Consider the following 22,017-nt stretch of genomic DNA (forward strand, 5'->3'; position numbering starts at 1 on the left):
GTCAGCGTATACCTTTCAGCAGGTCCTTAACCTTCTGAACTCTGGTTTCCTCATCCCTGAAGGAACGAGTGCAGTTGGTATGAGGATTAAATGAGCTAATGCACATAAAAGTGCTTCGGAAACTATAAAGCACCAGTGTCGCATGGGGGATCATTAGGCACGGGGGCTAAGAAAATGCCTAGTCATGAAAATAACATAAATTCGAATCCGTCTTCTGACAGTGTCTAGTGACAGTTTTCTTATGCTTTAGGATCCTATCAAGACGTCCCAGAGTTGTTCTGAGCAATTTGTATTTTAAAATAAGAAATATCACAAGGAAAAGTGAGGTAAAAATGATGTCATTTATACATGCAGACTCTGTCACTTCATAAGTATTATTTCCAATCTTCACATCCCAGCAAACTGAGTACTGTTATTCCCAAGTTATTACCCAAAGCCAGACAGTTAGAAAAAGGCCGAGCTGGAATTTGAAACCATATCTTTCCACCACCAGGAATGCACAGAAACACTGACCTTCCAGACGCCTCTTGCACCTGAATTAAACGTGCCCATCCTTCTCCTACCTGGCTGTTTCAGTAACTTTCCTTGAGGCAATTCCCTGCCTGTCTTCCCTGCCTCTCTCCAGGGCTTTATTTTCCCCCACGAAGGCATTTATTGTTTCCTCTTTTCCCCTCTCTGGTTCTTTTTCTCTTGAGATGCCAGGACCTTGTTCATCCTTTCTTATTTCTGAAATGGGTGTGTGATTCTCCACCGGAACTCTCCTTCTCTTGCTGTTAATTATAGAGTGTAAATAGGTCCAGAACACGGATGGAGTGCAACCCAGAGATGTCTTTTTGAAGCTTAGTTTACAAGCTGAGCACTCAGTTCTGAAATGGGGTGTGCTTCATCCACTGATTGGACCCAATAATCAGAGTCTGGATTCACGACATGCTGTGGAAAATCATTTTTTCTGGGCCCTCTGGTCTATATTACAGCTAAATCATTGGAATGCTACTAAATAATGTGCATATCCCTGAAGTGAGGTGGTCTCCTTTTTCCACCTTCAGCATTATCACCATCACTATTTTTCATCTTTATTGTGCCCTTCCACAGAGGCACTCAATAAGGTACCCATTGTGCAAGTAATCTGAAATCCTTTTCGGCAAGCAACAGTATTTACTGGTAATAAAACACTAATTTGTCTACCAAGTGACATATTTATAGGAGCTGTTTACTTTGACATATTTTTATTATTTCTACTCATTTGCTAAGTACCTTCCAATACATATTTATGAAGCACATGCCTTTCCCCAAACAGTAGTGAAAAAATAAATCATATTATTTCTTTTATTAGTAGCAGCATCGTTCGTAAGTCCTAGTGCCCTGATTTTTGTTACTTCCGGCAAGAGCCAGACAAATTAATGGTGATTGAACACCTACTATGTACCAGACTCTCCGCGAAAGGTGCTTTACATACGTTATCTGTTTAATTCCCCTGAGACATAGATTTTACCCATAAGGAAAATCTAAGTCCCCTGCATCATAGATTTTACCAATGAGACAGAGACATGATCTTGTCCAAGCAATTGGGCCAGAAAGGGCCCGGCAGGGTTTTGTTGTTGTTGTTGTTGTTTTTAAGATTTTATTTTTTTCCTTTTTCTCCCCAAAGCCCCCCGGTACATAGTTGCATATTCTTCGTCGTGGGTCCTTCTAGCTGTGGCATGTGGGACGCTGCCCCAGCGTGGCTTGATGAGCAGTGCCATGTCCACGCCCAGGATTCAAACCAACGAAACACTGGGCCGCCTGCAGCGGAGCGCGCGAACTTAACCACTCAGCCATGGGGCCAGCCCCCCGGCAGGGTTTTAAACCCAGATCTTTTCCTGATTCCAAAATCCCAAATCATCATTCCACTTCACCACCCCCACTTAAGTTCTCTGCATCTAATAAATCTTGTAAAATGTAAAGTGTTCCTTTCTGAGAGAGGCTGTGTAAGTTACCCCAGAAAGGAACAGTTAGAAGTAAACAGACACAGGATGCTAACTAACCCTGACTTTCCTACGAGAGGTTACTCTCTGAGGGAGTTATTCCCCAAGGAATCAGTGGTAGGGCGTTTCCCGCAGAGAAGGGCCAGTACAAGAGTTCTACTCATCCCTGGATACAGGACAGGCTAGTCTGCCGGGCATAGTGCAGAATGTGGGACCCCTGCTGAAAAAGTATTAAGAATTTCAGGATGGCAGGAGCAGAGCATTAAATTAAGCTGAGGGCTCTGTGCCACTGCACTGGTCACACTAGCATGAAGCTGGCCTTGCCGGGACAGAAGGAAGCTGTCACCAGTATCTCCTAAGCATCATAAACCTCACAATGATATGAGATTGAGTGCCTATTACATGCCTGGAAAAGTATTCACTGCTTTATATAAGCTATACGACCCGAAAGCACTTGTACACAGCAGGTATTTCCCCCATTTCACAGTGGATGAAACTAAGGCTTTAAAGAGGCTAAGTGATTGACCCAATGACACGCTGCAAGTGTGTGTCAGAGCTACAACCAAGGTAGCTGAGATGTAAAACATCTTGTTCCTTGACTTTGTATCCTTTTCAGCACGGGCCCCATTGTCTGCTGGCAAGACCCAGGTTTAGGTTGAGGCTACTAAACCCAGAAGCTACCGAGAGGCAGGAAGAGATGGATTCAAAGGCCACTCAAGGAGTCAAACTTGTGCAGCAGCTGAGGTGCAGTTGTACGGCTCCGGGACGCATGGACCTTCCATTGGCTGGGAGAGAAAACTCTGTGCACGGCAGATGTAACAGCCAGTACCTGGCCTCCCTCTCCAGGACAGACAGGAAACACCATGAGGTCTCTTTACCTTGATAAAAGGTAAGCATGGGAAATCCATGGCACCTTACTTAATGCTAAAATTTCGGAAATACACCACTCAAATCAGGAACAAGACAAGGACAGTGGCTATTGTTGCTTCTATTCAACTTAATACCAGGAGTTAGTCTAGCCAGTGCAATAAGACAGGAAAAAACGAAGGAAAGCACCTTTTTGAGAGTAACTTTCGATGAATAATATACATAGCTCTAATTTAAGCTCCGTGCATCACAGAGCCTTCTCCATTGCCCATCCCCAACACACCGAGTTGGACAGTTCTAACTACCCAGCACAACTCCATGCCAGAAAACAGCAGAAACCTAGTGGGATATGCATTTAAATCCCTCATTGCTCCCCGGCTCCCATCTTAGGGAGCAGAGACCCTGTTGTTTTTTATTCAGCTTCATTTCCCCCTAAACCTCCAGTTCACTTTAATACCAATGATATCACCCTTCTCCAAGTGTTTATCATTCTCTTCGCTTCCCTAGGGGAAATCAGAAAGAGCTGATAAAGTAGATCTCTGATCCAGCTTTTTATGGTGAGCTAAGCTGAAAAGAGGCTGGGACGTGTAGCCTTGGCTGCTATGAGGGAAACATATGAAAAAGAGTATTATTGAAACATTTCCATATTCACAGCTGAAGGCAGCATGAGGATGGAAAGTAGAGTTTGGAATCAGACAGATTCAAGTTTGATTCTGGGCTGCCACGTATCATTATGTCCTTAACCTCGCTGGGCCCCCATTTTCCATCTGTAAAATGGAACGATTCCCCATGCCACGAGGCTGTCCTAAGGTCTAAATGAGATGTGTACAAAGGGCCAAACACAAAGCCTCAATAAACTTGCCTTAGTGGTTGCCCACCCAACGTCCAGTTCCTCCACGCACACTCCTTCCTTTCTGGTAGCATCCCCATTTTCTACCAATGGCCACAGCATGTGCTTAAGGAAAGCCTGTCCCCACCTCCAGGGCTATTTCCTGGTTGGTCTGAACCAATCACAGTGGTCCCATACCATTTGCCATACCATGACAGAGACGTGGGTGCATGAAGCAATTCTGCACCAATGAGACATGAGGTAAGTCTGCTTTGGTTAGAAGGAAAGTTCTGAGTTTTCCTGGTTCTTAAAAGGACACAAGGAGGCAATCATGTTCCTGCCTGTAGATACTGTCATGTGCCTCATGTTTCAGTCAACGACGGACCACATATATGACGGTGGCCCCATAAGTAGTAAGCTATACCATCTAGGTTTGTGCGCATACACCCTATGATGTTTGCACAATGATAAAATCTCCTACAGACACATTTCTCAGGATCTATCGCAGTCATTAAGGGACGCGTGACTGTATTGTCACGTCTCAATTGACGCTTAGAATGGCTGCATCCGCGCTTTGATGAGAACAAGGAGCTTGATGATAAAACCAACACAAAAGGAGAGCAGAGCAGAAAGACGGAAAGGCTCTGCACTCCTTGACAATGAGCCAACCTTGGCCTCGGTGTTACTAGAGAGAGTAAATGTCATTGTTTAAGCCTCTTTAAGGCAGGTTGGTTACTTGCAGCAGGGAGCAGCCTCAATACGTGAATCTTTTGCCTGAGAGGCGTGGGAGTTCAAGTGCCTGACTTAAAGTCATCAAGCGCTAGCACATAGTAGGGACTCAACATTAATTCTGCCTAATATCAAATCCAGGACCTATAATGGTCCTCTGCAGGGAGATATGTAAAAATACACTCTGGGGACCCAATTTCTATGTAAATTAAGAGGAAAACATTCCTGCTTTCCTCCTTTGCCATCTTTAAAATGCATCAAAGCCTACCCATTCAGACATTTAACAATTACAGCCATGCGTTGCTTAATGACAGGGATATGTTCTGAGAAACACGGCAAGCAATTTCACCATTGTGCAAACATCAGAGTGTACTTAAACAAACCTGGACGGTATAGCCTACCACACACCTAGGTTATATAGTACTAACCTAATAGGACCACTACGTACTTTGCCATTGACCGAAATGTCACTATGCAGCACATGACTGTACTGAGCATTGACATGGGAGCCCTTAAAGTCGATCTTGGGCTCATGGGCAGGCAAATGAACAGAGAGTGAGCGAGTGGTACAGGGGGGTTATGATGTCTAACAGTTGATGCAGAAAAAGGGGAGGATGTCAGGGTGGGTGTGCATGGAGGCACAAGCAGAGGGAGCAAAAGGCACTCGGGCAGGAAAGCCAGCGTGGCCCAAGCCCTGTAGGCAAACTGCAGGGCGTGGGGTGCCTGGGACGGAGCATGCAGTGGTGGCACGCCTCTCGAGAGAAAGCCCTGGTCTAAGGCCAAGGCCCAAGGAAGAAGCAAATTGTGAGAGGCAAGGAATGTCACAGGATGGTCTGAAGTAGCAGTGAATGGGGGGCCTTCTCACGGGGGTGAGGGCTGTGGCGCCTTTGGCTGGAGTAACTGCCTCAGCGGGAGCAGAACTGTGTGATTAGAAACTAAAGGCAACATGGAGATAGGAGTCCTGGCCTAGGAACCAGGAGTCCAGGGTTCCAGCCCCTGTACTGCAACTGGGACTATCACTTCTCCTCTTTGGGCCTCAGGTTCCTTCTCTGTTAGATGACAGGATGGGACATGTGATCTTTACAGGCCTCTCAAACCACATTATTCAAGGATCCTCAGTCAGGGACTAAGCACCTGGACTTACCACATACAGGAAACATGGCAGATCTGCCCAGGGCAGAGGTGGCAACCAGCTCCACCCTGAAGGTCAACTCCAACTGATGGTTGCGGCTACCTGGAGTGCTGAGTGGAGAAAAACTGCGAAAGACTTTGAACTCCATAAAAAAGAATGCTTGGGGGCCAGTCCATTGGCGTAGCGGTTAAGTTCACACACTCCACTTTGGTGGCTCGGGGCTCATGGGTTCAGATCCCAGGTGCAGATCTACATGCCGCTCATCAAGGCACGCTGTGGTGACGTCCCACATACAAAATAGAGGAAGACTGACATAGATGTTAGCTCAGGGCCAATCTTCCTCAACAAAAAAAGGAATGCTTGCCTGACTGATGATGTCTACATGGGCTCAGGATGCCCAAATGGTACAAGCGCCAGGGACTTGCCATTCCTAGCTTAACATATCATGTCCTGCTATGGTTGTAGAAATGAGCCAACCACTCATGGTATAAGGATATTGAAGATTAATTTCTCCTGGAGTCTTCTGTGACAGCAGCAGCATCCGGGTTCCCCCGGTCTTGAGCCCACCAACCCTGTCCTCACTCAGGCAGATACCCTTGAGCCCGTCCACCACTCATTCCAAGTCCTCCCTACTTCTCACTCCTATCCCTGCTGCCTTCATCATCTCTAAATGTCCTATCTTCTACGTACAACTCTGACCCCCTTGTCCCGTAGCCAAAGCACAACTAATTAATTACATAACAGGTTCTCTGAGAAAGGCGACCTTCCTTTAAAAAAGGTAGTCAGCAAACAACCCTGATCATTTCTCTACTTTGCCTTTTATTCTCCTTTCCCTGGTGTGCTCCTCCCCTCCCAGCCAGGGTTACAGCTCTCAGACGCAGGGCCACAGTGCTGGTCACAGACAGCGGGGGTTATTTTATCCACCAGGGCACTAGGCCGTGGTACAGCTGGCAGGAAGAGAAGCGTAATTATATTGCATCTCGGAGCCACTGGCCATGAATTTCTGCATAAAGGACTAGATTTGCCATGTATTATTTACGCCAGCATCAATTTTCCCAGCTGGCTCTATTTACTGTGCAAATTCTCCTGTCTGTTTACGGGCAAGGCCACGGTTCAGCACCTCTGGTTACTCTGTACTGTGGAGGAGCCCCACAGGGCGCCATGTATATTAAACAAGTGGCTGGATTCACCAGGAGCAGGTCACAGCCTCTTTTCCTGTTAAACTATATCCCTGGGATTGCAGCGAGCTCACATCTCACCTGGTCATGGTGATGTGGGCAGGTGTGTGAAACCCAATCAGCAGAAGGCAAAAAGGAACGACAGTCGTTTGGGGCCTCACTGGGGGAAACTGAAAAAAAGCCTTCTGGGGGAAATCAGGTGGCTGTGGGGCGGGGGGATTTTCCTTTTTATATTTGTAAGAGCAGGAGATAGATGAAGAGTTTTACATTTACGAGGTTACTTTCCACCCAGTAACTTACAAACAGACCTGAGGGAAAGGGAGCCCCATCTTATAGATGGAAAAACAGGCAAAAAAAACAGAAACAAAAGCAAGCTAGAGGCTTCATGGCTTAGTCACTGTGTAGGGACAGAGCGCAGGTACAATGGTGGCACACAGGGTCATCCATCCAGTCACTAGTGTGTCTCTCCAGAGATGCCCCAAGCCACAGTGAACTCGGCTCCCACTGGAAACACACATGGTAGGAAACAAGGGAAGAGAACGTGGCACCAGCATGAATGTCTGGGTCCTTCCACCACAGCATTCTCTCTTGCCTGTAGCTGTGTGAGAAAGAGAAGCTAGGCAAACATAGACATCTCTTCTGCCCAGTCCAAGAGCTTCTACTGCAGTCCCAAGGGCTGGGTGGCAGGGGACAGCAGGCATTACTGCTCAGGAGAGTTGGGGCCTTGATGTCTCTCCCTTTCCCAGTCAACAGCACAGTCATGTCGGATGTCCCTGTAACGCTGGGCTCTGCTTCAGAGTGCCCCAGGTCCCAATGTCTACTGTCTCCTGGAAACCTGTTGGCTGGAAGAAGACAGGCGGGAAGGGCAAGTTTTTGAGGTAAGCAACCCAAGAGGGTTGCCTCTTTGGTTCTAAGGTCTCGGCATCCAAGAATTCCTCTGTAAGACATAGAAACCGCTCTCAAGGGCCCAGACTACTGGTTCTCCCCAGGGCCCAGCTCACCAGACGGGGAGATTTGATCAGACATGCCGTGCGCTGACTGCCTGATGCTCCTGCTCCTTCGCCCGTATCCAGGAGAATCCGAGTGCTGGGCACAAAGCTCCAGGAGCGTCCGAGGGCAGGTTTGAGCTTCCCGCTGTCCCTCTCTCGGGTCATGTGGTTGGTCACCTGTGGCAGAAAGAATCAAAGACTTAGAGATCCATAATGCAAGTGTAGAGGACGTCTGCTCCTACTGCTTCATCTTACAGACGGGAAAACTGAGGCCTGGCGCACAGAAACGACCTCCCCAAGGCTCCATGACTTATCGATGGCAGGTCTGGAACTATAACCCTGGGCTCCTAACTTGTGCACAGCTCCTTCCACTAAGCCACAATGCCTCAGGCTTAACTCCAACAGGTGATGGGGTGCACGTCAGGGAATAAGTAGAGCTGCCTGCACTTTCCTGGAGGGAACCAGCGGTGGGCTTGAACCTACCACACCCCCACTCAGCAGACGGGCATCCTGAGACCATGTCCACCAGCTCTTTGTGTCAGGGAGTACATCTGTGTGGGTGGGGGTGCGGGCAGTTCTGGAAGGGAGGTCCTAATCTGGTTGTCAGCTCTACTCTGCCCAGGTTGATCACAGGTGAGCAACCCAAGGCTCAGAGCATCCTCCTGATGAGGCTCTCCCCCCACACACCGACCCCCCATGGCAGGGGCTGTGGCTTGTTCCTCACTGAATGCCCACTGCCTAAGCCAGAGCCTGGCACACAGCAGGTGATCACATACATCCTCAAGTCAGGAGAGGGAGGCCCTGGGACCCAGTACAAGAACAAAAGAAGAGGAAAGCAGATCCTCTTACACTGCCGGTGGGTGCACAAATTACTATAACCTTCCTGGAAATTTAGCAATGTCATATCTAGACATTTAAAAATACAAGCATCCCTGACTCAATAATTATACTTTTAGGAGTTTGAGGAAATAGTATGAGATGTGCAAAGAGATTTAGATATGAGGATGTTCACTATAGTTTTATTTAAAATAGAGAAAAACTGGTGACCTAAAGGCCCCAAATCAGGAAATAGAAGGTTATGGTACACCAGGGGTCTGCAAACTACTGCCCACAGGCCAAATTTAGTCCCCAAATTGTTTTTGAAAATCAAGTGTCACTGGGACATAGCCATGCCCATTTGTTTAGGTCTTGTCCATGCTTGTTCTCCTCTTCTACAGGCAGAGTTGAGTAGTTGCAACATAGACTATAAAGGCCATAAAGCCTCAATTACTTACTATCTGGCCCTTTACAGAAAAAGTGTACAGGCCCCTGTAATATAAGAATTAAACAAAATAATAAGTAACTGCTAAAACTGGCATTCTTAAAGAATCTATTTAAAAATATAGAAAATGGAATGAAATAACTCTTTTTTTTTAAACAAGGTTACAGTTTAGTTGGAAAGTTGGTTAAAAGTACATGTATGTAAGCAGAGAGAAAAGATTTTATGGGGGCAGGCCCAGTGGCACAGTGGTTAAGTTCGGTGTACCCCACTTCGGTGGCCCAGGTCCAGAGATTCAGATCCCAAGCACAGACCGACACTACTTGTCAAGCCATGTTGTGGCAGCGACCCAAGTACAAAACAGGACGATGGGCAGAGATGTTAGCTCAGGGCCACTCTTCCTCAAGCAAAAAGAGAGAGATGGGCAACAGGTGTTAGCTCAGGGCCAATCTTCCTCACCAAAAAAAAGAGATTATATGGAGAAATATAAAAATATGAATATGGTTTCTGTGGATGTGGAGACTGCTTACAAATTTGACTCTTCTATTTAATTATTTTTTACCCTTTCTAGGAGAAGCAGGCAGACTTTTAAGAAACTATTCTATAAGCAGAAAAAGTTACTTAAAAAGCAAAAAGATCTCTTTCTATGAAGCTCTGGGAAAGGCAAAACTACTGGGACAAAAACGACATCAGTGGTTATCTGGGGTTGGGGGACGTTCATGGGGGGATGGAAATATGCTGTATCTTGACTGTGGTGGTGTAACAAGACTGGATACGACAGTATCCATTAGTCAAACTTCAAACAAGGAGAGAGTTACTCTATGTGAATTACACCTCAGTAAACTTGACTTAAAGAAAGGAAAAAGGAAAACAAGGTTGTCCCTGAACACTTGGCTATTTATGGTCCCGTCCCCTCACAGTCCAGCGCTCTAGATGACTCAGGAAAGTGCAGCTATGACCCTTTCGTAAAGGGCCACTTTGGGAGTTCAGAAGCTGCCAGTTAAGAGAAATAGAGAGCTATAATTAGAAATCAAGTTCATTTCAAGTCCCCACTTGGTGAAGCCCAGGGATCCCAGACAAGAGAAGCACAGCTGGCTGAGCCCACTTCCTCACCACCACTGCCAGGCCAAGGTCCCGGGCCAGGGTCTTCAGCTCTTGGGCCAGCTGCATCATCAAGGCCAAGCCTGGAGGAGAGGCAGAGGGGGAAGGCGGCAGGGCCTCAGGGACTGGGCGGGGACTGGCCTCCAGAGGGGAAGGCCAGATCCCATCCCTAACCCTGGGCTCTGCCACACCACTCACCTTCCCTCTGCTGACCTCCCAGAAGTGGGGAGACCACCGCGGTGACCGAGTCCACAACCACCACCTTCACAGTCCCGGAAGAACCGCTCACCTGGGGGTTCGGGGGGGAGGTATGTGCCATGAACCAGCTGGCCTCTAGGGGGCACCCATTCCAGGACAAGCTTGCTCCTCTATCAGAAACTGGTAAGAAATAACCTCCCCAGACCCCAAACCCAGGAGCACAGGCATCATGGAACGTCAGCAATGTCATCTTTCCCCACCCCTATTTGTCTGTATAACAGATTCTGCTGAAGACTTGGGTGGACAGAGAGAGATTAAGTCACAGAACATCACAGATACCCCAAAATAATTAAATGTGACAAATCCCTGTTCAGAGTCCTGTTGCCCCCGGTCAGGAATTTTCTCAGTGACCACCTTTCTCCTTACGGCCAGCCCCCCATCATCTTGTCAGGCTCCTCTTCTCCTTCTCCTGCCTGCTTCCCAAATTCCTAACTTCCTTTGCTGAAGAGTTTAGCCTTCTCTTTACTTCAGTTTCTCCTTTCAGATCATTCCTGTGGGGCCTCATCTTCCACAACTAAAATGGTTCCAAATATAGACTATACAGACAGCCATCTGTGAAAACCATAATTTTCTGTCTCTACACAAGCATTACCATCCTCCTGGTTTATCAGACCTAAACCGTCTTTGACGCTTCCTTTCTTCTCTCCTTAGTCCTTATACCCCGTCATTTGCTGATTCTGTTTCCACAACTTTTTTTTCACTTTGTGTTGGCCAAGTCTTGGATACTCAGCATTATCTGGTCTCTTTTGCACGTCTCCCCTCATCTTCCAGTTACTGACTCTTGGCCAGTCATCAGCTTGTCTAAGAGAGGTTGGTGGAAAAGAGAGAAGCTAAAACTGAAATCGGCTTAGCTCTCCCTCACTCTCTGAGAGAGCAAGTTGAAATCTCTGGCCAAAATAGGACAGCTTGCAGCCATGGAGCTGTCAGGTCATCCGTGGCAGACAGACCCTAAGGTGGTCCCCACGATCCCCACCTCTAGGTATCTGAGCCCTTGTCAAATCCCCTCCCCTTGACTGTGGCTAAGTCCTGTGACTTGCTTCTCACTAATAAAATGTCAAAGATGTTGGAATGTCACTCTCTTGATTAGGCTACATCAGATGGCAAAGGCAATGGGATGTCACTCCCGTGATTACATTATGTTTTAAATACGATTGCGTGCTGCATTTTGCTCTCACTCTCCTGCTGTCTTGAAGAAGCAAATGGCCATGCTGTGAAGTGCCTTTGGAAAGGGCCAAATGGCAGGGAACAGTGGGCAGCCACCAGGAGTTAAAGGGGACCTCTGGCCCACTGCCAGCAAGAAACTGGAGCAGCTAGGAAATGAATTCTGCCAACAACCTGAGTGGACTGTAAGCAGCTTCTTCCCCAGGTGAGCCTCCAGATGAAAACACGGCCCAGATGCCGCCCTGATCATGGCCTCATGAGACACCAAGCAGGGGACCCAGCTCAGCTGCGCCCAGACGCCTGACCCATGAAAACTGTGAGGTAGTAAAGATGGGTTGTTGTAAGTCACTAAGTTTGTGGTAACTTGTTATGCAATAGAATATATACCATCTAACGCTCCTACAGTAAAAAATGTAGTCTTTTGACCTGAGAGTTGAGATTTTGGGCTTATAAGCTTAGTTCTTATCCTAAACATGTGGTGACTCCGGGCAACTCACTGAGCTTCTCCAGCCCTCACTCTCCTCATCTCTAGAAACGAGGGCTGGATCAGATCAGGATGTTTGCCTTCATGTCTCAACACACACGTGGGTCATAAGCAGCTATGACTCCAATGGCAAGTATTTGTTCAACTGTCATATGTACCAAAGTGTGTAAAAATGATTTACTTTATACACAATCCTGGGTATGCCCACAGGAACATGTCACGCTTTGGGGTGAGAGAAAAAGTTTAAAATGAATTAAACTATTCTCTCTAAGGTATTTTCCAATCTAGTAGTCTGGAAATCAGTGCACCAAGTCCTGTCTAGGCATCCAGCAGGTGTAGGAGGGTACCAACCCAAATGCCATTCCATACCCCTCTTTCTTGTTAACAGGACTCTGAGTGTGTTCAGGTACTAGACAGAAATCTCCTGGCATCAGGGAAGGTGGGCCCAACCCCTGGTCTAAGACACACATATAACTCAGTTTGGTTTTGTTTTGTTTTTTTTTGAGGAAGATTAGCCCTGAGCTAACTGCTGCCAATCCTCCTCTTTTTGCTGACGAAGACTGGCCCTGAGCTAACATCCATGCCCATCTTCCTCCCTTTTTTTATATGTGGGACGCCTCCCACAGCATGGCTTGCCAAGCGGTGCCATGTCCACATCTGGGATCCGAACCGGTAAACCCTGGGCCACTGAAGCGGAACATGCACAGTTAACTGCTGCACCACCGGGCCAGCCCCATAACTCAGTTGACCAACTAGATATAAGGCGAAGTGGGAAATCTACTAGTGGGTTCTGGAGAAAGATTTTTCTTCCCTGATAAAAGGGAAGAAGTACAAAAAAGAGGCATTTATTTTCTACTGCCCTGCATATGGATGTACATGTGTGAAGACATGCTTAGAGCTATAGCAGCCACTTTGCAGTCATGAGGGAGAAGAATAGGAGATCAGACACACCAACCTAGAGCCCTGATATTGTGGACCTGCCAACCTCCAGACTCATGTGAGATAATTAAATGTCCTCCAGGTTCAAATATCTGTCAGACAGACTCTAGCACTTGCAGCTGAAAGTAATGCTAACTAATCCAGTGGGGGAATGCAGAGATGACTCTGACATGATCCTTGCGCTCAAGGGGCTTACTTTAGTGGGGAAGATGGGCATGTGAACAATGAGGCACTGAGGAGGAATGAATTAAGCATTCAGGAGTCCCATCCTGGGAGTGGCAAGCAGAGCTGGAGTCACCAGACTGCGCATCTGCATTTCCAAACAGAGTATGTAGTAGGACACCTGCCCACATACAGACAGCAGCCGGCAAGCTGGGTGAAGCAAGAGGGGCAGAACAGCATGCTCACCCGCTGAGCCACAGTGCTTCGGAGGTCCTGCAGCGCGTCCAGCATCTGGAAGATGTCATATGCACGCACCACCTGGATCCTCTGGAGAGCTCCTGCCTGAAGAGGGAGGAGAGAGAAGGAGGGGCTTTGGATAAGAGGGAGCAGGGGATTGAGCAAGATGAAGGGGGATTTTAAGGCTGAGCAGGAAGCGACCCCTAGACACAAGGACTCAGGTCCAGGGTGGTACATGGGCTTTGCCTAATGAGTCAGTTCTCACAGTGGTGGCTGCTTGGGGCCGAGCTGCAAAGCCAAGTCAGAGCTCAGCGGGAAAGAATGACAGGACTGATTAGTCACGTCTGCCAAGGGCAAGAAATGGGATAGAAACACAGATGCTGGCTGGTTGCCAGGCCTGAATCAGGGTATGTGGGGAGCTGGGGTTCTTGGAAGGATCAGCGTGGGCAGCATCCAAGCTGGGGTGATGTCATAACAGGGGAGGCTTGAGGAATATAGGAAGTATTAATAGAACAGCAAGTTCCAAAGCCAGAAATAACTATTCATCCAAATGGCCCAAATTCTTGCAATGTAAGGGATAATGAGGTCTTTTTGTGTCAGAACCTCAAAGGAACCCAGCTCCCTTGCCCCTTACCTGCTCTTCCTCATCTGGGGTTCTGGCCTGAAGGAGCTGGAGAAGGCGGGAGCCGGTCAGCCCTCCACTGGAATCGATGTACAGGACGTTCTGCTGCAGGCCATGGGCCACATTTGCAGCCACACAAAGACATACCTGAGTAGACGGGGCGCTGGCTGAACTTGAGCCCTCAAAGAGGGCCCAGAATGGGAGCTCCCCACCAAATCTTGTCCAGATCCCAGCAACATGAATGGGCCAAGTTCAAGCCCCTGTCCTCACCACTGCCTTCTCTCTTCTGAGCTCTGAATCGCGAGCACAATGGCAGAAGCTCCCCAGGGATCCAGGGCTATGCACCCACCTCCCTCACTCCTCCTGGCTGCTGGCCACACGTGTACCTGGGTTTTGCCGCTACCTGGGCCTCCTACAATTTCAGTCACTTCTCCAGTATAGAGACCAGCATCAAGCAGTTTGTCCAGGCTGATGGCAGAAGAGGGGGGAAGAGAATCAACCCAGGGGATTGGAGACAAAGAGGGAGTAGGAACCAAGAAGAAAAGCAAGACACTCCTTCCAACCACTGGTTCTGTCCAGAGACATTCTGAACATCTCCAGCCAGGAGGCTTGTCCTGGTGGAGTTCCCTTTGGGGAAAGAGTGCACGGCGAAACATTCCTCCTCTGGCGCCTCCTCATCCTTTCACTTCAGCTTAAAGACCAACCTCCCAACAGACGTCTTTGCCGCCCTATCAAAAGATGCTCCTTTCATTTTCCATCTCAGTCTCTTGTGGGTTTCCTTGATAGCATTTCTCATAATTTGTCTTTTTTTTTTTTGAGGAAGATTAGCCCTGAGCTAACTGCTGCCAATCCTCCTCTTTTTGCTGAGGAAGACTGGCCCTGAGCTAACATTCATGCCTATCTTCCTCTACTTTATATGTGGGACGCCTGCCACAGCATGGCTTGCCAAGCGGTGCCATGTCTGCACCCATGATCTGATCCGAACTGGCGAACCCCGGGCCGCCAAAGTGGAACGTGTGCACTTAACCACTGCACCACCGGGCTGGCCCCCAATCTGTCATTTTTTTAAACTTTGAACTAATTATAGATTCACAGGAAGTTGCAAAAAAATGTACAGGGAGGTCCCGTGTACCCTTCACCTAGTTTCACCTAATGGTAGCATCCTGCACTACAAGATGTATTGTACCACAGTACAGCAGCACAGGCTGACCTGGGGCAATCCACAGAGCACATTCAGATTTCACCAGTGTTACGCCCGTGTGTGTCCGTCTAGAATTCTATGCCATTTTATCAAGACACAGAACATTTCCATCACTACAAGGCTCCCTTGTTGCTACCCTTTTATAGCCACATCCCTTCTCTCCACCCCTAATCCCTAAGCCTTGACAACCACTCATCTGTTCTCCATCTCTACTATTACATTATTTCAAGAATGTTATGGGGGCCGGCCCTGTGGCGAAGTGGTTAAGTTCACGCGCTCCACTTCAGCGGCCCAGGGTTTTCCCGGTTCAGATCCTGGGTGTGGACATGGCACCGCTTATCAAGCCATACTGAGGTGGCATCCCACATGCCACAACTAGAAGGACCCACAACTAAAAATATACAACTATGTACCAGGGGGCTTTGGGGAGAAAAAGGAAAAATAAAATCTTTCTTAAAAAAAAAAATGTTATGCACCTAGAATCATACAGTATGTAACCTTTGTGACTGGCTTCTTTCACGCCACATCATTCCCTTGAGATCCATCCAAGCTGTTGCGTGCATCAACGGTTTGTTCCTTTTTATTGCTGAGTAGTACTCCAGGGTACGAACATACCAAGTTTGTTCAGCTATTCATCCACTGAAGGACATGTTCCCTGTTTCCAGTTTGGGGCAGTTATGAAAAAAACTGCTATGAACATTCACGTACAGGTTTTTGTGTAAACCTAAGCTTTAATTTTTCTGGAACAAATGCCCAAGAATGCAATTGCTGGGTTATATGGTGAGTGCCTATCAATGTTGTAAGAAACCGCCATTTTCCAGAGTGGCTATGCCATTTTACTTTCCCACTAGCAATGTATGAGTGATCCAGTTTGTCCACATCCTCACCAGCATTTGGTGTTATCACCATTTTTTATTTTAGCCATTCTGGTAGGTGTAGTAATATCTTATTGTGGCTTTTCTTTTTTTTTTTTTTTTGAAGATTAACCCTGAGCTAACATCTGCCGCCAATCCTCTTTTTGCTGAGGAAGACTGGCCCTGAGCTAACATCCATGCCCATCTTCCTCCACTTTATATGTGGGACGCCTGCCACAGCACAGCTTGCTGAGTGGTGCCTTGTCCACACCCGAAGTAGAATGTGCAAACTTAACTGCTGTGCCACCAGGCCGGCCCCTTACTATGGTTTTAATTTGCAGTTCCCTCATAATTAATGATGTTGAACATCTTTTCATCTGATTATTTGCCACCTGGATGTCCTCTTTGGTGAAATGCCTGTTCATGTCTTTTGCCCATTTTTTAATTGGATTGTTTTACTGTTGAGTTTTAGGAATTCTTTATGTATTATATGCAAGTCTTTTGCTGAACTTGTGGCTTGCAAATATTTTCCCCACTCTATAGCTTGTATTTTCATCCTCTTTTGCAAGCAAAAGCTATTATTTTGATTTTTTAAATTTATCAATTTTTTTTTGGATCATACTTTTGGTGTCAAATCTAAGAACACTTTGCCTGGCCCAGGTTCCCAAAGATTTTCTTCTCTGTTTTGTTCTAAAAGCTTAAGTTTTACATTTAAGTTCATGATCCATTTTTAATTTTTGTATAAGGTGGGAGGTTTACACTATTTATTACTTATGATGTCCAATAACTCCAGCACCATTTGTTCAAAAGGCTATATCCCTCCTCCATTGAAGTGTTTTTGTACCTTTGTCAAAAATCAGCTGGAGATTCTTGTGGGGCTATTTCTGGGTTCTCCCTTCCACTCCATTGATCTGTGTGCCTTGTTATTTGCAATACTGCACTTGTCTTGATTACTGTAGGTATACGGTAAGCCTTAACATTTGGTAGAGTGATTCCTCCAACTTTTTTTTTTTTTTTTTTTTTTTTGCTGAGGAAGATTGGCCCTGAGCTAACATCTGTTGCCAATCTTCCCCTTTTTGCTTGAAGAAGATTTGCTCTGAGCCAATATCTGTGCCAATCTTCCTCTATTTTGTGTGTGTCACCGCCACAACACTGCTGCCGACAAGTGGTATAGGTCCATGCCCAGGAACTGAACCCAGGCTGCCAAAGCAGAGCACGCCACACTTAGTCACTAGGCCACAGGGCAGCCCCTGATTCCTCCAACTTTTTCTTTTTCAAAATTGTTTTAGCTATTCTAGGTCACTGGCTTTTCCATGTAATTAATAGAATAAGCCTATTTCTACAAAAAACCTTGCCAGGATTTTCTGCATTCAATCTATAGACCAATTTATGGAGAAATGACATCTTTACAATGTTGAGTCTCCCGATCCAAGAACACAGTATGTCTCTCCATTTACTGGAGTCGTCTTTGATTTCTCTCATCAGCAATTTTTAATTTCAGCATACAGATCCTATGCCTGTTTGGTTAGGGTTAGACCTAAGTATTTCATTTTCTTTGGAGCAGTTGTAAACGGTATTGGGTTTTTAATTTCCATTTCCACATGTTCATTCTGAGTATATAGAAATGCAACTGATTTTTGTGTGTTGATCTTGTACGCTGCAACCTTGCTGAATTCACAATTAGTTCTAGGACTTTGTAATTATTTTCCATTTGCTTGTTTTCGTCTGTCTTCCCCGTTTGGCCTGGAGCGCCCTGAGGCAAGACCTGGGCCTTGTTCACTGTTACGTCCCCATCACTAGCACATGCCTCAAACACAGGAGACACACAGTAAATGTTCCCAGAGAAATGAGTGATAGAATGGTACTATTTAGTTCCTATGTTGTCAACACTCCAGCTATGGAAGCCTTGGGAGAAACTCAGGACAGAGTCAACTCCTAACCCAGGTTCTGTCCTTGAACCACCATGAAATAGGTCACTGCCCACCTGCAATGTCCCGTCCAACCTGCGGGCTGGAGCTGCTCCTCCTCTGCCACAGCCTACACCAGTGCCTCCGTGTCCTGACTACACGCATCCCTTTTCTACCCTGCAATCACCTTCACGGGCTCCAGTCCTCTGAAAAGGTTCCTGAAGACCTCCCATGACCCCTCTGTATGTGGCCAGCAGCACCTCAGTAAGCACCCATCTGTTTCAATTCCAGGGACCCCATCATTATAACCACAGGCCTCTGCCAGTCAAACACTCTGGTTATCACTCCAGCCCCATGGCTTCTTGGAATAACTGTATTCATCCTGTCTCTGTTTAATAAGCACCTGTTTAAAGCACATTGAGCCTTGGCCACCCCTGGATCTCATTTCTTCCACTGAGGTCAGAGAACCCCCAGTTCATTACAGCAGTGGTTCTCCCGGTGTGCTTCCCAGACCAGCAGCATCAGCGGCACCTGGGAACTGGTTAGAAAGGCACTCTCGGGGCCGGCCCGGTGGCTCACTGGTTAAGTGCGCACATTCCACTTCGGCGGTCCGGGGTTCACTGGTTTGGATCCCAGGTGCAGACATGGCACCGCTTGGCACGCCATGCTGTGGTAGGCGTCCCACATATGAAGTAAGGAAGATGGGCATGGATGTTAGCTCAGGGCCAGCCTTCCTCAGCAAAAAGAGGAGGACTGGCAGCAGTTAGCTCAGGGCTAATCTTCCTCAAAAAAAAGAAAAAAAGAATCAACCACTTTCTTGGCTGTGAGGATCACGCTGTGTAAGGAATTCCCAAATCCACTCCCCAGCTGACTTCTCATCTGTTTGCCTTCCAGCTCTCCTACAGCTTAGAGGACCTTCCTACCAATCTCCTCTTAGTCGGCCCATCAACATGGAGAGAGACCCCCGGTCTGCCTTGTGGAGCAGAAGTCCACCTGGGGTTTTACCACTTGTTTTGAATACAAGTGATTTCTGGGGTTTATCCTACACCGTTCCCTCTGAGCTGGCTTTCAGTCATTCATTCAGACATCGTCTAAAGGCCTGACATTTCTTGAAGGCCTTATTCTAAAATTGAGATATAGAGATGAGCAAGATATAGCTGGTCTTTAAAAGAGCCACCAATCTCCCCCCATCAATGCAGTTTCTTCCAAGGCACACTCCGTGTTCTATGGGCCTACACATCAGCACTAAAGGCTCGGAGAAGGCATACAACAAAGAAACCTGTTCAATTCGGGGTAATGAAGCATTTCCCAAATTCTTGACCATGGAATTGACCCCCTCCCTTTGTGAAGTTACACCCATTAACTGTTCAGAGAACACCAAGGAAGGCGAGAAACTCAGCGAGTCATCTTTGATTCCTCACGCCTATATCACACCCGGCAGTACAGCTTGTCACATCTCTTCTTCGACTCACCTCCTGCTGTCACCTGCCCTAGATGGGACTTGCCCCCCGCCGTCCCCGCCACCTCTCTCCTTGGCCTCTCTCGTGCCAGCCTCCCTACTCCAGTCCACCGTGCACACCTCCACCCCACTGCCTGTGGCTCTGCTTTCACAGAACGGCCTCCCACCTCCAGGGAGGCAAGAGGGCAGGCGAGTGAGAGCTCGGTCCCTGGAGTTAGGAGTGTGACAGACATGACTTCAAGTGCCTGGTCTGCCATTTACTAGCTGTGCCTTCTTGAGCAAGGCGTGTGACCTGAGTCCCAGTTTCCTCATCTTTAGAATGGTGATTTTAACCATAATGCGCTCATTGGTGGCTGTGAAGAACAAATAATATAATGCACCGTGAGGTGCGAGCACGGCGCCCAGTTCTCGGTAAGCAGGCAGAGAAAGCCCATCCACTCCTCAATGGCCAAGGCCTGCCTCCTTTCAGAGCTTCCTGAGCCACTCTGATGCCCCCTGCAGTGACCCCACGCAGCTGCACTCCTGCCAGTTCACCACTTGACGGCTCCCTGAATGCCTCCTCTGTGTATGCTGGTTTTATAAGCTCCTCTTGGTTATATAAGTTCCCTGAGCCCAAAGGCCAAGTCGACTTTCTGTTAATAACGCCCCCCCCCATGCTGCCTCCCCCTGCTTACACTTGTGTCTACCCACTAGACCCCACGCCCCTTAAGTGCAGGAGCCTCGCCTCACTCGCACACAAATCATCTCATGTATCTACTAGGCAGCAGGCACTCAGTACAACCTCACACAGAGCCCCCAGGAGGCACTCAGCCAGTGCTTGATGGACAATGGACTCGGACCCCCAACCAAGGGGAGCAAGCACCACGCTGCATGGACCGTGCCAAGAGAACGTGTTATGGAAACGGCAAGGGCCAGACCGATCCGGACCTCTCTGGTGGCTGAGCTCTTCATCAAATTCTGCACAAGCAGGCCAGGGGAGAGGTCAGACTTCTTTGGCCAAAAACTGGCTATTGTCTTCCAACTCCTTCCCTCTCCAGACAACACGGCAGAATGGAACTGCTCTTCTCCGGAAGCTCGCCTGTGCCCTCCGGCTGCAGAGTATGGGGAATGAACCAAGTTCTGGCTCAAGTGCCAGGGCTTGAGCCCCACCTCTGCCCCTCGCTCCTCTTGGGCAGAACTCAAGTGGGCTTAATAATTACTAACTCCCAGAGTCACCGAAGAGATTATGTAACCTACAGTCATGGCTGGAGCTTAGTAGGCACTCAATGAATGCTGGTCCTCTCACAATCTCTCGTGCCCTATCCTTAAGTGAAACAGGAGCTAGGGCCAGAAAGTGTTGCTCTGACCTGCCAAGTAATAATGAAATACTGACACCTTGTGTGATACGACAGTGGTTTCCAACCAGGGGCAATTCTACCGCCTGGGGCATCATCTGACAATGTCTGGAGACATTTTTGATTGTCACAACCTGGGAGGGAGGTGCTATTGGCATCTAGTGGACAGAGGCCAGGGATGCAGCCAAACATCCTGCAACGCACAGGACCGGCTCCGGCTCCCCACACCAAATAATTAGGCATCCCCAAACGCTAGAATGCCAGGTAGAGAAACCCTGTTACAGGGTATGAGAACTCAGAAGTCCTGCCCGTCATCCACGCTGCCCTCACCACAGCTTGAAAACCCTGCTCTCTAGTCTCCAGCATCAGAAGCCCAGCTGGAGGCAGCCCCGGCCTGCGGCCTCTCACCTCCTTCCCCGAGGACACATACAAACCTCTCAATGCCGGTGGACAGGATGGCAGTGGAGGTCTTCAGCTCCTCGTAGAGATCAGAGCCATTGAATGGGAAAGCTGAGAACTGAGCCAGCAGCACCCGCCTCAGGGCAACCAGGGCCTGCGGAAGGGGCAGGGGCAACTCCGCATGGGGCAGGGGCACTTCAGCCCACCGCAACCCCCAGGACTCGCAACCCCCAGGACTCGACGAGGACCGGCCGAGGGAGGGGCATCCTGGGGTCTCACCGGCCCTCCACGCCCTTATCCATCTCTGGAAACCCTTTGCTCCCTTGGCTCAGAGATGGACATTCAGAGGCACCCAGGTTGGGAGCATGGGAACTGTCAGCTCACCTTATAAGACAAGCCACATTTCTGGGCCACCTCCTCCAGGTCTGCGGAAACCAGGTCCACCACTGAAAACAAAACGCGCGTGGCTGATTGGCAGGAAGGCGGCCCGGGCTTGCCCCCCCTGGGCTCTCCCTCATCGGTGAAATGGGGGCGCAGTTCTAGCTCCGGGCAGGCCGTCTCGGGAGGCCCACGCGGACCACCAGAGCCGAGGGGCCGGCGGGGAGCCGGGCACACCGGAGGGGTCCTGCCCTTCCTCGGGGAGCCTCTCCAGGTGGCGGGGGCAGGGCGGGCAGGGCAGGGGAAGGCCCCTCCCGGGAACGCGGGGCGAGCCCACGCCGCCACCTGTCCTGATGCCGCGGCCCCTCAGCAGCTGGACCACGTCCTGGGTGAGGCCTGGGCACAACCCGGCTCTGAGCAGGCCCATGCTGCCTGCGCGCCGCGCGCTGGCTTCCGCCGGGCCCTCGGCGCGCACCCCTCGCAGCGGGCCCGCCCGCCTGCCCTGCCGGCCGGCCGCCGCTTCCGGCGCACGGAGCCCGGGGCCCGGCCTGCAGCGCCACCTGCCGGCCGCGCGG

At 48.7% G+C, this 22,017-nt stretch overlaps 2 protein-coding genes across 3 annotated transcripts in view; both read right to left on the reverse strand.

Moving 5' to 3' along the window:
* The window catches only part of RFFL (ring finger and FYVE like domain containing E3 ubiquitin protein ligase), a 71,745-nt gene extending 65,567 nt beyond the window's left edge, over nt 1-6,178 (reverse strand). For both annotated transcript variants that reach the window (XM_046675370.1, XM_046675368.1), the window contains exon 1: nt 5,534-6,178. In XM_046675370.1, coding sequence (XP_046531326.1) covers nt 5,534-5,669 — 136 coding nt within the window. In that variant the 5' untranslated portion in view covers nt 5,670-6,178. The remainder of the gene's footprint in view (nt 1-5,533) is intronic.
* A 141-nt stretch (nt 6,179-6,319) lies between these two features.
* RAD51D (RAD51 paralog D) lies at nt 6,320-21,936 on the reverse strand. Its single transcript, XM_046675377.1, has 10 exons — nt 21,788-21,936; nt 21,449-21,510; nt 21,100-21,218; nt 14,297-14,378; nt 13,923-14,057; nt 13,298-13,393; nt 10,246-10,336; nt 10,060-10,130; nt 7,701-7,865; nt 6,320-7,541 (listed from the first exon to the last, which is right to left on the reverse strand). The coding sequence occupies exons 1-10, from the start codon at nt 21,867-21,869 to the stop codon at nt 7,458-7,460; spliced, it is 987 nt and encodes a 328-aa protein (XP_046531333.1). The 5' UTR covers nt 21,870-21,936; the 3' UTR covers nt 6,320-7,457.
* Between the last annotated feature and the right edge of the window lie 81 nt (nt 21,937-22,017).

The sequence above is a fragment of the Equus quagga genome, chromosome 11 (assembly GCF_021613505.1).
Source record: "Equus quagga isolate Etosha38 chromosome 11, UCLA_HA_Equagga_1.0, whole genome shotgun sequence".
In the NCBI taxonomy this organism is placed as follows: domain Eukaryota; kingdom Metazoa; phylum Chordata; class Mammalia; order Perissodactyla; family Equidae; genus Equus; species Equus quagga.

Bases quoted from the DNA above. Each gene is read 5' to 3' on its own strand.
- RAD51D (XM_046675377.1), bottom strand. From the start codon at position 21,869: ATGGGCCTGCTCAGAGCCGGGTTGTGCCCAGGCCTCACCCAGGACGTG. The intron at 21,219-21,448 runs GTGAGCTGACAG...CCCCTTCCGCAG, and splicing joins AATGTGGCTTGTCTTATAAG to GCCCTGGTTGCCCTGAGGCG. The intron at 13,394-13,922 runs GTAAGGGGCAAG...CTCCCTCTTCAG, and splicing joins CCCCAGATGAGGAAGAGCAG to GCAGGAGCTCTCCAGAGGAT.